Source organism: Bacillus rossius, unplaced genomic scaffold, assembly GCF_032445375.1.
Source record: "Bacillus rossius redtenbacheri isolate Brsri unplaced genomic scaffold, Brsri_v3 Brsri_v3_scf59, whole genome shotgun sequence".
NCBI classification, from domain to species: Eukaryota; Metazoa; Arthropoda; class Insecta; order Phasmatodea; family Bacillidae; genus Bacillus; species Bacillus rossius.
In genome coordinates this window covers 53,326-65,807 of record NW_026962799.1, presented here as the reverse complement: position 1 = coordinate 65,807, position 12,482 = coordinate 53,326, and the positions used below count along the sequence as shown (strand labels likewise).

General features: G+C 39.1%; 1 protein-coding gene across 1 annotated transcript; it reads right to left on the bottom strand.

The window, feature by feature from the left end:
* Positions 1-3,869: 3,869 nt before the first annotated feature.
* LOC134545130 (uncharacterized) lies at positions 3,870-11,868 on the bottom strand. Its single transcript, XM_063388553.1, has 2 exons — positions 9,709-11,868; positions 3,870-6,608 (listed from the first exon to the last, which is right to left on the bottom strand). The coding sequence occupies exon 1, from the start codon at positions 11,778-11,780 to the stop codon at positions 10,098-10,100; it is 1,683 nt and encodes a 560-aa protein (XP_063244623.1). The 5' UTR covers positions 11,781-11,868; the 3' UTR covers positions 3,870-6,608; positions 9,709-10,097.
* Positions 11,869-12,482: the final 614 nt, after the last annotated feature.

Here is a 12,482-nt window from a genome sequence, read left to right as displayed (position 1 = left end):
AGGCTCGATAATGCTGTTCTGGAGCATTTCATCAATCTGCTCCTGAATGACCTGTCGTTCCTTGGTTCCAAAGCCGTGAGGTTTGACAAAAATCGGTTTGGTTGGAATACTATGTTCCGCTACCGTGGTCCGCCTCAGCAAATCAGTGGTGGCGAATACCCCTGGCTGCTGGGCCAGCACGTCCTCGAACAGCTCCTGGTACTCCTGTGGAACCTCATTGCGGATTTCCACGAGTCTGATAGGTGTGTGGGAAACTGGGGTTTGTGGGTGACCTACACCGTACACCGTTCTGCGGCCCTGCTTTCCCACATGTAGCTTACCCTCACTGACGTCGATGCTCGCCTCCTCCTGGATCAGCCACGGGAGGCCTAAGATCAGGTCCTCCCGTAAGTTCCGCATCACTAGACAGGTGGTCCGACTGCACTGGTCACGTATCTCGATGTTTATCTGGGCGCGCCCAGACGTGGGCGCGCTGGCTCCCTCTGTTGCTAGCAGGACTTCCTCCCGCTCCGGCTGACAGCTCCCCTCCTCCACCAGGTGAGCCGCGACGTAGGAATGGGTAGCTGCCGTGTCCACCAAGGCGTGGATGGGTCGCCCATTCAGGCGGACAGGCACCCGCAGAAGTGCAGCCCCGTCGCTGCCCAGCCTGCCCAGGCTGGCTGGCTCCGCCTCGCGCACCGCTGGCGCTGCTGCCGCCCCTGATAGGGCCCGGACGTCGCCAGGTGACGTGGCATGGGGGGCAGTGGCCCTTGCTGCGTTGCTGCTGCTGCGCGGGGTGTCTGCCACAGCCATTCGCGCCAAGTTGGTTGGTGGGGACAGTGGTGCTGTCGGTAGTGTCTTGGCCAGTGGTACTGTTGTCCGCACGCCGCTCCTCGTCGGGGACCTGGGGCGTGTTAGGGGCGGGTCGCCCAGGCCCCGATCACATCCGATCGGCGCCGTGTTGTCTCTCTGTTGATCCGCCGGGCGGGAGTCCCGGGGACAGTGGCCGGCTGTGTCACTGCCCCCTACTGGGAGTTTACCGGACTGCGTCCCTCCTGCTCCATCTTGGCCCACACGGCTGCACGAGTGGGACACTCCCCATGCCAATGGTATTCTGTGCTGCGGCAGTACTGGCAGCGAGGTGCTCGGCCTCCTCGTTGTTCCCTGTTCGCCCGTGGTTCGTCCCACCGGGCTGCTGTCCCTGGTCTAGGTGCCGTCGGCGTCCGCGCACCGCGGCTGCTGGTCGGTGTCTGGTACGGGACCACTGCCAAAGCGTCCTCCGGTGTTACTACGTTCGCCGCTCGTGGTTCGCGGCGGGTCCTCTGATGTCCACTTCCGAGTCTACTCGCCTGTACATCTGCTTCCACCTCACGCGCCCTTTCCACGAATTCCGACAAGTCCAGTCCCGTGGCACCTCGCATAAATGGCCTCAAGTCTGCCAATAAGAGTTCGCAAATCACTGGCATAATTACACTAGTAGAGCCCTCTGGATCCAGGCGGCCAGACGCCCTCGCCCTCGGCCTGCCTCTCACTGTACAACATCTGTTGACAACTGACTCGTGCTGACTGCCCGTCAAAACGTCTCTCAAACAGTTTTACGAACTCCTCCCACTCTACCACGTAGCTTCCCGTGTCCGTCCACCATGTCCGCGCCCCGCCTCGTAGCTGTCCACACTTTTTGTCAACCCAGTTGTCCTTTGACACATGTCGCAGCCTGGGTTTGCACACCCTGACGAATGCCCTAGGATTCTCATGTGGTTCTCCGGCAAACTCCGGTAACGATGTCGAGTCCGGTACAAGGCGCATGGCAACTGGCAGTTGTCCGTAGTTGTCCACACGCGTCACACTGTCCTTGGCGCTGCCCGCGAACTGTCCGTCACTCGCCTCGGGAGCCTCCCCCTTCACCGCCGTGCCCCACGGACACCGACACGTCTCCTCTGTCTCCCCTCTCATGTCACTCGTCACTGGATACGTTAAGTCACACCACGCACACGTGTTTCCCGTGTTCCCTGCCGCCGATAACATGTTATCCTTTTCGCGGTTGTTATCTCCGCGTTCCAGGCTCGCCTGACACTTTCCCTCCCGGCTGAAGTTACGCGGTATCTCCGCCGCCTTATCGCTCAACCGATCCCGGCGTGAGACGCGCCGTAATACAAGCCGACTCGTTATCTTGCGCTCCGCGCCGCTCTGTCGCGCCGACTTGTCGCGCCGACTTCCTCTGCACCTGCGTGCCTTCCTTCCCGTCCCGTGGCGTACGTGACCTGCACTTTCACTGTCTTTACCAGATTTTTCCCAAATTTGAAAAAAATTTGAAACTTTGAAAAATTTGAAAATTTAAAAAGTTTGAAAGTTTGAAAATTTGAAAATGTTTGATAGGCCACCAAGTTGGGCGACACTTGTCGTCGCCTGGCCGACTAGCCCCTGAATGATAGTATTTAGCTGGCTACTCAGTGTTCGGTAGAGGGTTCGGGCCGCGTGGCCAAGGGACTAAGTCACCAGGATAGCAATTAATACATCCAAAGACGGTTTCCAGGTTCTTTATATACGGAAAATCAAACCCTTTACAAGGGGCTGCCGTGTTCCCGCCTGTTACTGATCCTGTAGGGCGAAGCCCGGTTCCACGCACTGTTACTGTATGGGAAAATACGTGATGTCCCGTTCGTGAGGAGCAAGACCCGATAATTACCGTGCAAACGAAGGCGAAAATCCAGCCCGCAAAAAAACTCCGCGACTCGTAAACTGCCGGAGAAAACACGCACGCGAGAGCAGTGCCTGACTGCACGCCACGACTGAATGACACGATGACACACCTAAATGACCACACGACTGTGACAGAGGAATCACTTCCTCTCGGCAATGCATGAACTGCAGCGAAACACCACGCCCGTTCTCACCGTCTCGGAGAGCTCTCGTAGACACGTCTGTCGCCTTCTAAGTCCAGCTGCCGACTGCCTACCTCCCCGCCTCGCGCGACCCAGCGCTCGCGTCCCACCCCTCCTCGCGAGCCCACGGAACACGCTGAATGGTCACAGGCGGAAGCCACGGCCTTGGCGCCCGGTGAACACGTGAGAACTAATTCTACATAACATTTCATACAATATAATATACTATTTACAATAAAGAAAACACGACCCTTCAAATAATAATGTAAACAATTTACAAATAAGAATGTTTCTTATGTATTTTACATTAAACTTCCCCTAGCGAGCGAATCTCCCCCCCCGCCCTAGCCGCACTGCACATCGGCGCACACGCAACACAGGGCAGGAGAAGGCGTTGGCGTGGCATAGCGGGCTGTGCGAGCTGGTTCGACACTTGGGTCGACGTCAACGCGCACACGGCAAAATATAAAATGGCGACGGTCGAATGATTACATACGTCTTGTATTGCAAAATAAGAACGGCGATATCTCCAAAAGTAATTGGAATTTTTTATCTCCGCAGACGGTTTTGAAAAGAGGACGTAAAAGAGCATACAATGAAAGTTATTTCATATTTGTACGATTTTTTTTGGCGCTAATCCGTACACTACATATTTACCAAAAAATTTTTAACAGAAATAAAGTTAAGGAAAACACTGTCCCGAGGTAAGAAATTTACTGATTGTTTTAAAAATATTGCTCTCCTAAATCATTATATGTTACGTTTACCGATATTTAGTTAAATGATTTGCCTTTTTTATAAGGAAAAAAATAAAATCAATATTTATAAATATTAGTGCATCCAGACCATCCTCTGTCTCCTGTAAATTCCTTCACGTAATGCATGCCAATTTGCATCCCGCATGAATATGCCCAGGGTTTTCCCTGTGTCTATGCAGTTTTTACCTGGGCCCAACCTATCTCTAGTTATAGTCTAGATTTAAGAGTGAGGGGAGTTAGTCATAGCGCCAATCGCTGCCATGGCTGGCCAATCCCCTCCTAGCACATGATGCATGCGACCCTCTCCCTGCATGGCTAATCCCAGCATGACTAGGCGTATAGGCTTCGGCCTGAGACGCACCTAGGTCCCTCCCTAACCCGGACCCCTCCAAAATACACTTAGTTTTAGATAGGTTAGGAAAACAAAAATACCTATAGCTACAGCTTTTGAACGTGAACAATGACATCGTTTTTTTGATCTAGCAAGAGATATTTTGAAAAATTGTACCAAAAGTGATAAAGATAACACTATTCCGGGATATGTAGACAGTGAAACCGGCTATAACAATTTTTTTAATGCCTTAAAAAGTGCAGCAATTTTTTTATTTTTTTATTTTCTATAGAAGACGAAGCAGGCAACATTAAAATGTTTATCTTGCTTGGTTCAAATCCTAAACCCTTATATCTGTCAATGAAGGAAATGAATTAAGCTTTCAGCTTGGTGACCTCTAGATCATTACAAAAAAATGAAGGGCTATAAAATGCTAATGATATACCTAATGACAGAACAGATGGGTGGAGTAACGTAAGAACTCTGAGAAAACCAACTAACCACTGCAATGTTTGCTATGTTCCCCACTATCAAAAGATCCATTAATGACCTTGCTGAGAATGGTGACAGAAAAGTGAGCACTTAAACACAGAGACCTAATTTTTGCCTCTAATGACCACATTTATAAGACCACAAACCAAATAATGCTTTTTACCTTTTCCCCCATTAATTTAATTACCTTACCTTTACAGATCGTGAGCAGCAGGTAATGACCAGTATACTGAATGAAGTCTTTGAGATTAAGGGCTTCTTATGTGTAGGAATGTTTGCAATTTTTGAAACGGCCCTTTTCGGAATTTTATTATTCTACTAATGTTAAGTCTCTTCTCTACAAATTTGCTTTGTTCTCTGTTACTAATTATTATTAATGTAGGGCATCCTCCATCCATTGCATACCTTTAGTGAACATATTAACATATTATATTTTATTATATTTTTATTCTCCTCGCTGGTTTTGTATGTTCAACTACAGCTGATTCAGTTGTGTCTTTATATTTTTAATTATTTATTTCCATAGTTTTCCATGGCAAACAATGCAAAACTTCAATGGTGTTTATCCAAAAATTGGAAGTAAATCATATTTTGAAGGTTTGCTATGTAACAAATCATTATTTAAAAATTTATTTTAATGTTTAAATTCAAGAAAAGTTTTCTGATGTGTGTTCTGAGAAAAAGAAACATTTATGGAAGCTTACTGTAACACCAAAAATGAAGTATGATGTTACTGATATCATTTGTGTTTGATATAATTATTAGTGTTAAAAGTGCATTTGCAGTGCTAATATCTGATTCTGTTCACATACAAACATAAGTGTGATAACTAAAATGTAGTATGACGATTTAAGAATTAAGTGTTATGTTTAATCTCTTTCCCTAACTGTTTGATGAATATTTTAAGTGCAAATGTGCAGTTTGTAGTTCTTATGTTAGATCTAATTCATTTCATACAGGCTAATGTGCATTGTTTTATGAAGAATAGTGTTGTAACTCCCTCCCTCTCTTTTCTATGGTTGTAACAAACTGTCAGATTAAATTGTTTTGTTCCAAAATAGAGCAATGCTCTTTGGAACATTGCAGAAAATAAAATTTTAAATATTACAAAGTCTAGCTAGCACAAATATTAATGTAAATCAGCTCCAAGACTTAGTTGTAAATGTGAAATTAGGCCTATGTGATTACAATCTTCTAGCATTAAAGGTCTAGTAAGCCTACCTACATTTGTATGTTAAATAATCCAAGTTCATGAACATTTAAAGAAATTGTTGCAAATATTTCAGTTCAATGAACTGATTCAAATAATAAATTATAGGTTGAAAGATAATCTAGTAATGAAGCCAATAGTATTATTAATTAAAATCTTGTCTGTAATCTCAGAAGTCAGAGAAGTTGAACCTTCATGCAAAACCCAGAGCTGGTTGGCAATATTTTTTTTTTTTATTTATTAATCATTTTCGGGATATTTTTTATCAAAGATTGATTAATTTACATTGATTGATACCAAACATAGTATACAAGAACTTCAGAATACAGATTTTCCATCATATCAAAATATTGTTATTTAAAAAAAAATTATTTTCTTTTGTTGATAATACACTTATTGGAATTGGCTCTAGAATATAATAGTGAATAATCTGTACTTGTCTATGATTTTTTTTTTATGTAAGTGTATATAGTAGTGTTTTTTTTTAATGGTTGTTGGCTAGTGTTATGTATGTATGTGCACTATATGCAAATGGTAGTTCTGATAGTATATGTTCATAATAACTAATATGCTGATATCAGACTAGCTCAAAATTGGTCTATATTGTACATATATGAATACTTTATAAGATATGTATTGAAATATTATTTGAGTTAAGGAAAATTGTTACTGTAGTGTGTAGATGATTGATTGATTATTGGAAAAAAAAATTCCTTCTGACAAACATTAATAAATTTTACTGCTTTTTATTAATCCTCCATAAAAATTCACAAGTCACCATGGTTACCATCTTCCAGCCACAAAACAAATATTATCAGTGATTTTAAAATACATCAATAAATATTATCAGTGATTTAAAAATACATCAAATAAACTCTCTCGCTGCATTCATGAAATAATTGCTTCTTTACATTGGCCAGCCAAAGAGTAGATAAAAAAAGCTGTTCTCCACAAGCCTGAAACAAAAAAGAAATCAAAGTTAAATGATTTATATTGTACTAAAGAGAAATGAAACTGATAAATAAATGTATCAAAGAAAAAAGTTATGCGTACCCCAGAATGATAAATTACTTTCAAAACCATTTTAGTTAGAATTTTGATACATTCACAAATACTTTTGGTAAATTCTCATTTATGTACGACAATTAACATTTTTCTTTGTCCTTTCAAACAGATATTTTTTTCCAAATACTTTTTGAAAAAAACTCATTTACCGCATGTGAAAAAAAATTATATGCAAAACATAATTCTATTTGATGCTTCAGCAACATTGAGTTGTAAAATTAAGCTCTTGTGCCCATTATTGCAGAAAAACTAGGTATTTAACAAGCAAAATGTTTACAAGTTGAATTCATTTCATGTAATGCATGTCACATAAGCAGTTCTTTTTTTTTTTTTTTTTTTTTAAGTATCTAATCAAAGTCTTCGGGGAGAGTATTAGTAGGTAGGTTACCAAAATTTGTAAGATTCTATATGTATCCTATATGCTCATATTTTAGTCGTATCAACAAAATGCCTACACGAGAATAGATGTCAGCATGTTATTTTGCAGCAGTCGATGGCATTACTTCATAGTACAGTTGTGAAATCACTACAAAATGTGTCGGGTGTATATTGCAATGATTTACAATTATTATCTATACTTAATCGCATAACTGCAGAGTTCAGAGGGAGTTAGAAAATTAAAATATACCACACATTGTATTTTTTGCTTCTAATAATATTAATTTATATTCCTACAAAGATGGATTCAGAAATTTCCTAGAGTAACAACTTTTCCACACAAACCAAATATGATAAATAGTAATTCTTAGTACTACGTACTTCGCCAAATAAATTATTTTTAAAGTCTAGGTAAACTTACCTAAAGAATTGCTTACACCATTTTACAGTAGTTATGAAGAAGTTACCTTTCCCTAACCATTTTCGTGATTTAACAGCACTTATGTAACTAACCTAAACAAGTATTGCAACTGTGAACTACAGTATAACCCTGTAATTGTTTTCAAGTGAGCATGAGGAAAAAACATAAGCAGTTGATGGAAATTTAGCCTATCCAGTGTTTTAACGTTTTACCAATGGACTCAAGTAAGTATAATGTTAAAAACCATTGATCAGTACCCTTGATGCTTGAATTTGCTTAAACAAACCAACAATTATACAACTTCGTTGCGCATCAATAAAGTAAATCAATCATCAATACAGTAAACATCTTCGATTACACTGCTCTAATTCCCAAAGATATTTTAAAAAAATTAAATAAATGGTTTAACAGTAGTTTAATGTTCAAGCAGGTAAGTATAAACAATACAAAATTTGTAAAATCATGTGAATGGTTGGTTAGCTAAATTTAAAAAAAAGGTTATTTTCTTTTGTTGCTGCTTATCCATAAATTAAATTATAAAATTCTGAAAATACCTTTTCAGACACTAAAAACCTTCCTCTATTAAAACTGTAAACAGCTTTTCTTAATTCCTACTGGTTTTCAAGAAATCACATTTTGCAGGTCACACTAGACAGCCTATGCAGTGAAGCAGCTGTCGCCATTTTTTCCTCTAATTGCATTGCAGATCCTGTGGTTTTCCATATATATAAGAATATATATATTTTTTATTTGCATATTATAACCCAATGAAATGTAAATAATAGTTTTAAAAAAGTTACGAGTCTCTAATGTGTATCCAAACCAAAATGCCAACCCTTGACAGTGATTTTTTATAGCAGTATTTAGGCGCAAAGCGCAGATTAGTTACCTGCAATAGCACGTAGCCTGACGTATAAAAGGAATCATTTGTTACAAAATGAAAATTTATTTTATATGTCAGGTTATGTGTTGTCTCACGTAAAAAATCAGAATTTTGCACCTACAAAATGCTAAAAAATATCGCTCTCAAGGACTGATGCTTTGGGTTTGAAATGCACAATAAGTCACATAACTTTTTTAATGTTATAATTTACGTTACTGCAATGCAATATCCAAATAAAAAATACAAAATTTGTGTATGAAAAACAACAGGATCTGCAACTCAATTAAAGAACATGGTCACAGGCCCTTTACTGCACAGGTAATGCAATGAAACTTATAAACAGTGATTTCTCAAAAACCAGTCTGAATTTAGAAAAAACTTTTTCAGAGTAAATACAGGTACATATTTAAAGTTTAAAAAAAAAAAGTGTCCAAAGTTTATTTTGCATACAAAAAGCAGCAACGTGAGATAATAACCTAAAAAAATCACTGTAAAATGTATATTGGTTGGTTAGATTAGGTTAGTAACATCCAACCGTTCAATTGATTTTACAGAATTTTTAATTCGCGCTATCCTAAGCTAACCAAATGTAAATTCCACTGTACTTAGAATCACTGTACGTATAATGTTACTGACCTAACAAATTTCATTGTATTTTTAATCCAGCTAACCCAAGGGCAGTATCTCAATATTACAGATTTGTAATAAATAATCCTAACCTATCCACATGTTAAACATGATAAACTACTTGCAGTATCAAACAACCCTCATAGAGAATAATAATTTTAAACATGTCAGGAAGTAAAAAACACTTAAGGAATTTATAATTTTTCCTCCAATACCCCAAATTATATTAAGTGCACTCACATGAATGTAATTTAGCTCTGGTAACAATTATTTTAAAATATTTTTACTTAAATGTGGTTAACTGCTACACACCCGCAGAAAACATTTCTTATGATTGTATACGTTGTGCGCTCATGAACATAAGATGAAATCCCCACAAGCTACCTAAAATTTAAAAAAATAAGCCTATAGTGCACAAAAATTTATATAAGAAATTATTACTTGCCAAGAATAACACAAGCAATGTTAACTTGTAAACTGACAAAACTAATCTCCTAACAAATCAAACAGAAATAGCTCAATAACTTACCTGAAAATCTCATAATTAGTAACAAAGAAATATTTTTGTGCATGTGTTTTACTCTTAAAAAAATATAAAATAACATTGGTCTACAATTCTTTGAATCAATAATGCAATGTTTGTATATTGAACGTACAGATAAAAAAAAAAAAAAACACAAACCCGAACATGTACGAACCAGCCCGAAGGACATGTCGATCTGAGGGGGTTAATCTTCGGCCAGTGTTGCCAACCAGACAGATGTGAAATTCCCATGTTATGGCAAAAAAAATCCCATTTTTCTACAAAACTTCCCACGTGCTATTTTAAAAAAAAATTAGTAACACTCTTAGAGCTAACATTAACGTAAAGGTATTTATTTCAATTTATATTTACACAAACACATTCACTGTTAAATAAAAAATTAATTTTAACTTTCGTCATTTGTAGTGCAGTACAAATTCTTCTTGTTATGAAGTTTTAGGTGGCTTTCATGCACTTTGAAAGTTGTGCAGTCAATGTTATTTGTTTGAAATGCTGACCTGACAACACAAACTGCATTTAAGGACTCTTCACCCATCCTCTTCCTTTATTTTGGTTTTTATATCGGTCACCATTGAAAAAATCCTCTCTGCTTCTGCGTTGGAATGAGGAAGAGAGAGAACACATTTAGCCAGTCTACTTAAGTTTGGAAAACACAATTTGTCACTGAAATCTCTTATTTGAGAGATATTATCCCACATTGTGTCAATATCCATTTCTAATAACTTCTTTTTCTGATCCACATCAGTTATACTATGTTGCAGACTTCTCCATTCGACAGCTAAATTATTCAAATCAAATCCGCCTATTTGCGAAGCTAAAGTGATTAAATCCTTAACTTCATTTCTCTCTGACTTTTCAAGTGCAACAGCTGGATCTACAAATTTCATTTCTCGAAAGAGTTCACTGTCCAAAGGCAGACGTTTTTTCATTTCATCTGTAGCACAAATGTAGAACTCAAGGCACTTCAGTCTGAACTGCTGGACACTCGAGGCACAGTCTTCCGGCAATGACTGCAAAAACTTCTTACACTCAGGTCCGAGATAGATAGACTCTAAGTTGAGAAAATTTGAAGGATGGTTCACATTTGTCTGTTTCAGCTGATTGAGACACTCAGCTTTCAAAACGTTTTGTGCAAAATTGTTTATCAGGGTGCTAGATGCTTCCAACAACTTGTGTATAAGTATTTTTCTTGACTGAAAAAGTGCATTGAAAGAATTAAAATAAGTCAAAACATACTTGAGAAAAAGCAAATATGCCTTGGTGTAGTGGTTCTGTAGTTCATTAAAAATGAACTCTGCACTCTTAAGTTTATCTTCAACAATGGCAAGTTGGAAGTATTGTTGCAAAGGTTCCCAGTTCTCTAGAAGACGAACAACACATTGATGCAATACCAACCATCTTGTACCAGATAATTTGAGCAACTTACGCTGTTCAGTGTTAAAAAACTCTTGAAACTCTCGCAAAATGGCACACCGCTTAGCACTTCCAGAAATATAACTGCACACACATCGCAATAATTCTTCGCATGACCGGGGAAGTTTCTCGCATGCTTTGCTGGCTATTATAGCAGATGTATGACAGATACAGTTAAGAACTATCAGACCTGGTGTTACAGTCTTTAATCTTGTAACAAAAGAGTTATGTGAATTAAGTGTCTCGACTGTCTTTTCTGTTTCTACTTGTGCAACAATGTTTTTTACTACTTGTGTGCATTTTGTGCGACCTAGTGTAATATCGGCAGCTATTTTCGAATCACTAAAGACTTCCTTAATCACTGGAATTAAATGCTCAACTACCTGGAATGCAACATTATGTTCAGCGAAAAAAGTTGCTAGTTTTATTTCTGCAGTCTTCACTTTGTCAACATGCACCTTGTTTTCATCTTTTTTTGCAAAACAGCTCAAAATGCTTTGGTTACTTCCTATTTGTTTAACATTTTTGACATGCTTACCTGTAACTGCATGTTTTTCCAATTCACTTTTGCCACAAGAAACAGCCACATTACAAGCTCGGCAAAATGCTTTATTCTTGTCGCTATCAACAGGCTGCAACCAACCTCGAAATTTTTCTTCTTGCAGCCACGAGTTCTGAAATGTTTTGGCAGATGTGACACGTTTTTTAACATGTATTTCACTATTGTCTTCATTGTTACCTGATGAAAGTTTTTGTTTCTTTGTGTGAAAAATACTCTCGTCACTTACATCACACATGCTGTACAAACTACCAATTATTTACGTTTTACGACATGTAGCACGATTTTAAAACCTACGCAACTTAATAATACGAAAAATGCCACCAACCTTTATCTATTAAAATTGCTCTACCAGTTGGCAGTCTTACAAATGTCACAGATAAAAAAAAAACTTTTGCCCATAGCGCATGGGAAGAACGAAAACTTCATAGCACTAAAGCAGAAATCGCCTACAAATGAAACAAGTCAATAGAATTGTTTGCTTTGATTTATTTGATATTTAAATCGCCTTTAAAATATTATTTATAAGATAAAATTTGTCAAGATGTTGTCTTTACAGTTTTTCCCACATTTGAGGCATTTTAGTGCTAATATTCCCTTTTTCCCTTTTTCAAATTTTTGAGCCCAAAATTCCCACGAAATGGGAAAAATCCCACGAGTTGGCAACACTGTCTTCGGCTGTCCCCAAATAACATCTTGCTTTGCTTATAGCGTTAGCGCACCGCAGTCAAAATAATGGGGACGCGGATTTGTGTCGAAAAGAATAGTGACTATGCCGCCTAAGCAATGGCAAAAAACGGATTTGTGTCGAATCGGAATAGTCACTATTCCATACAAGATTTAAATCTCACAAGTTGGCACGGACTTGTGCCGACCCGGAATAGTCACTATTCCGGTTCGACACATTTCCGCGTAGTGAAGATTCCGGGTATGGTGGAAG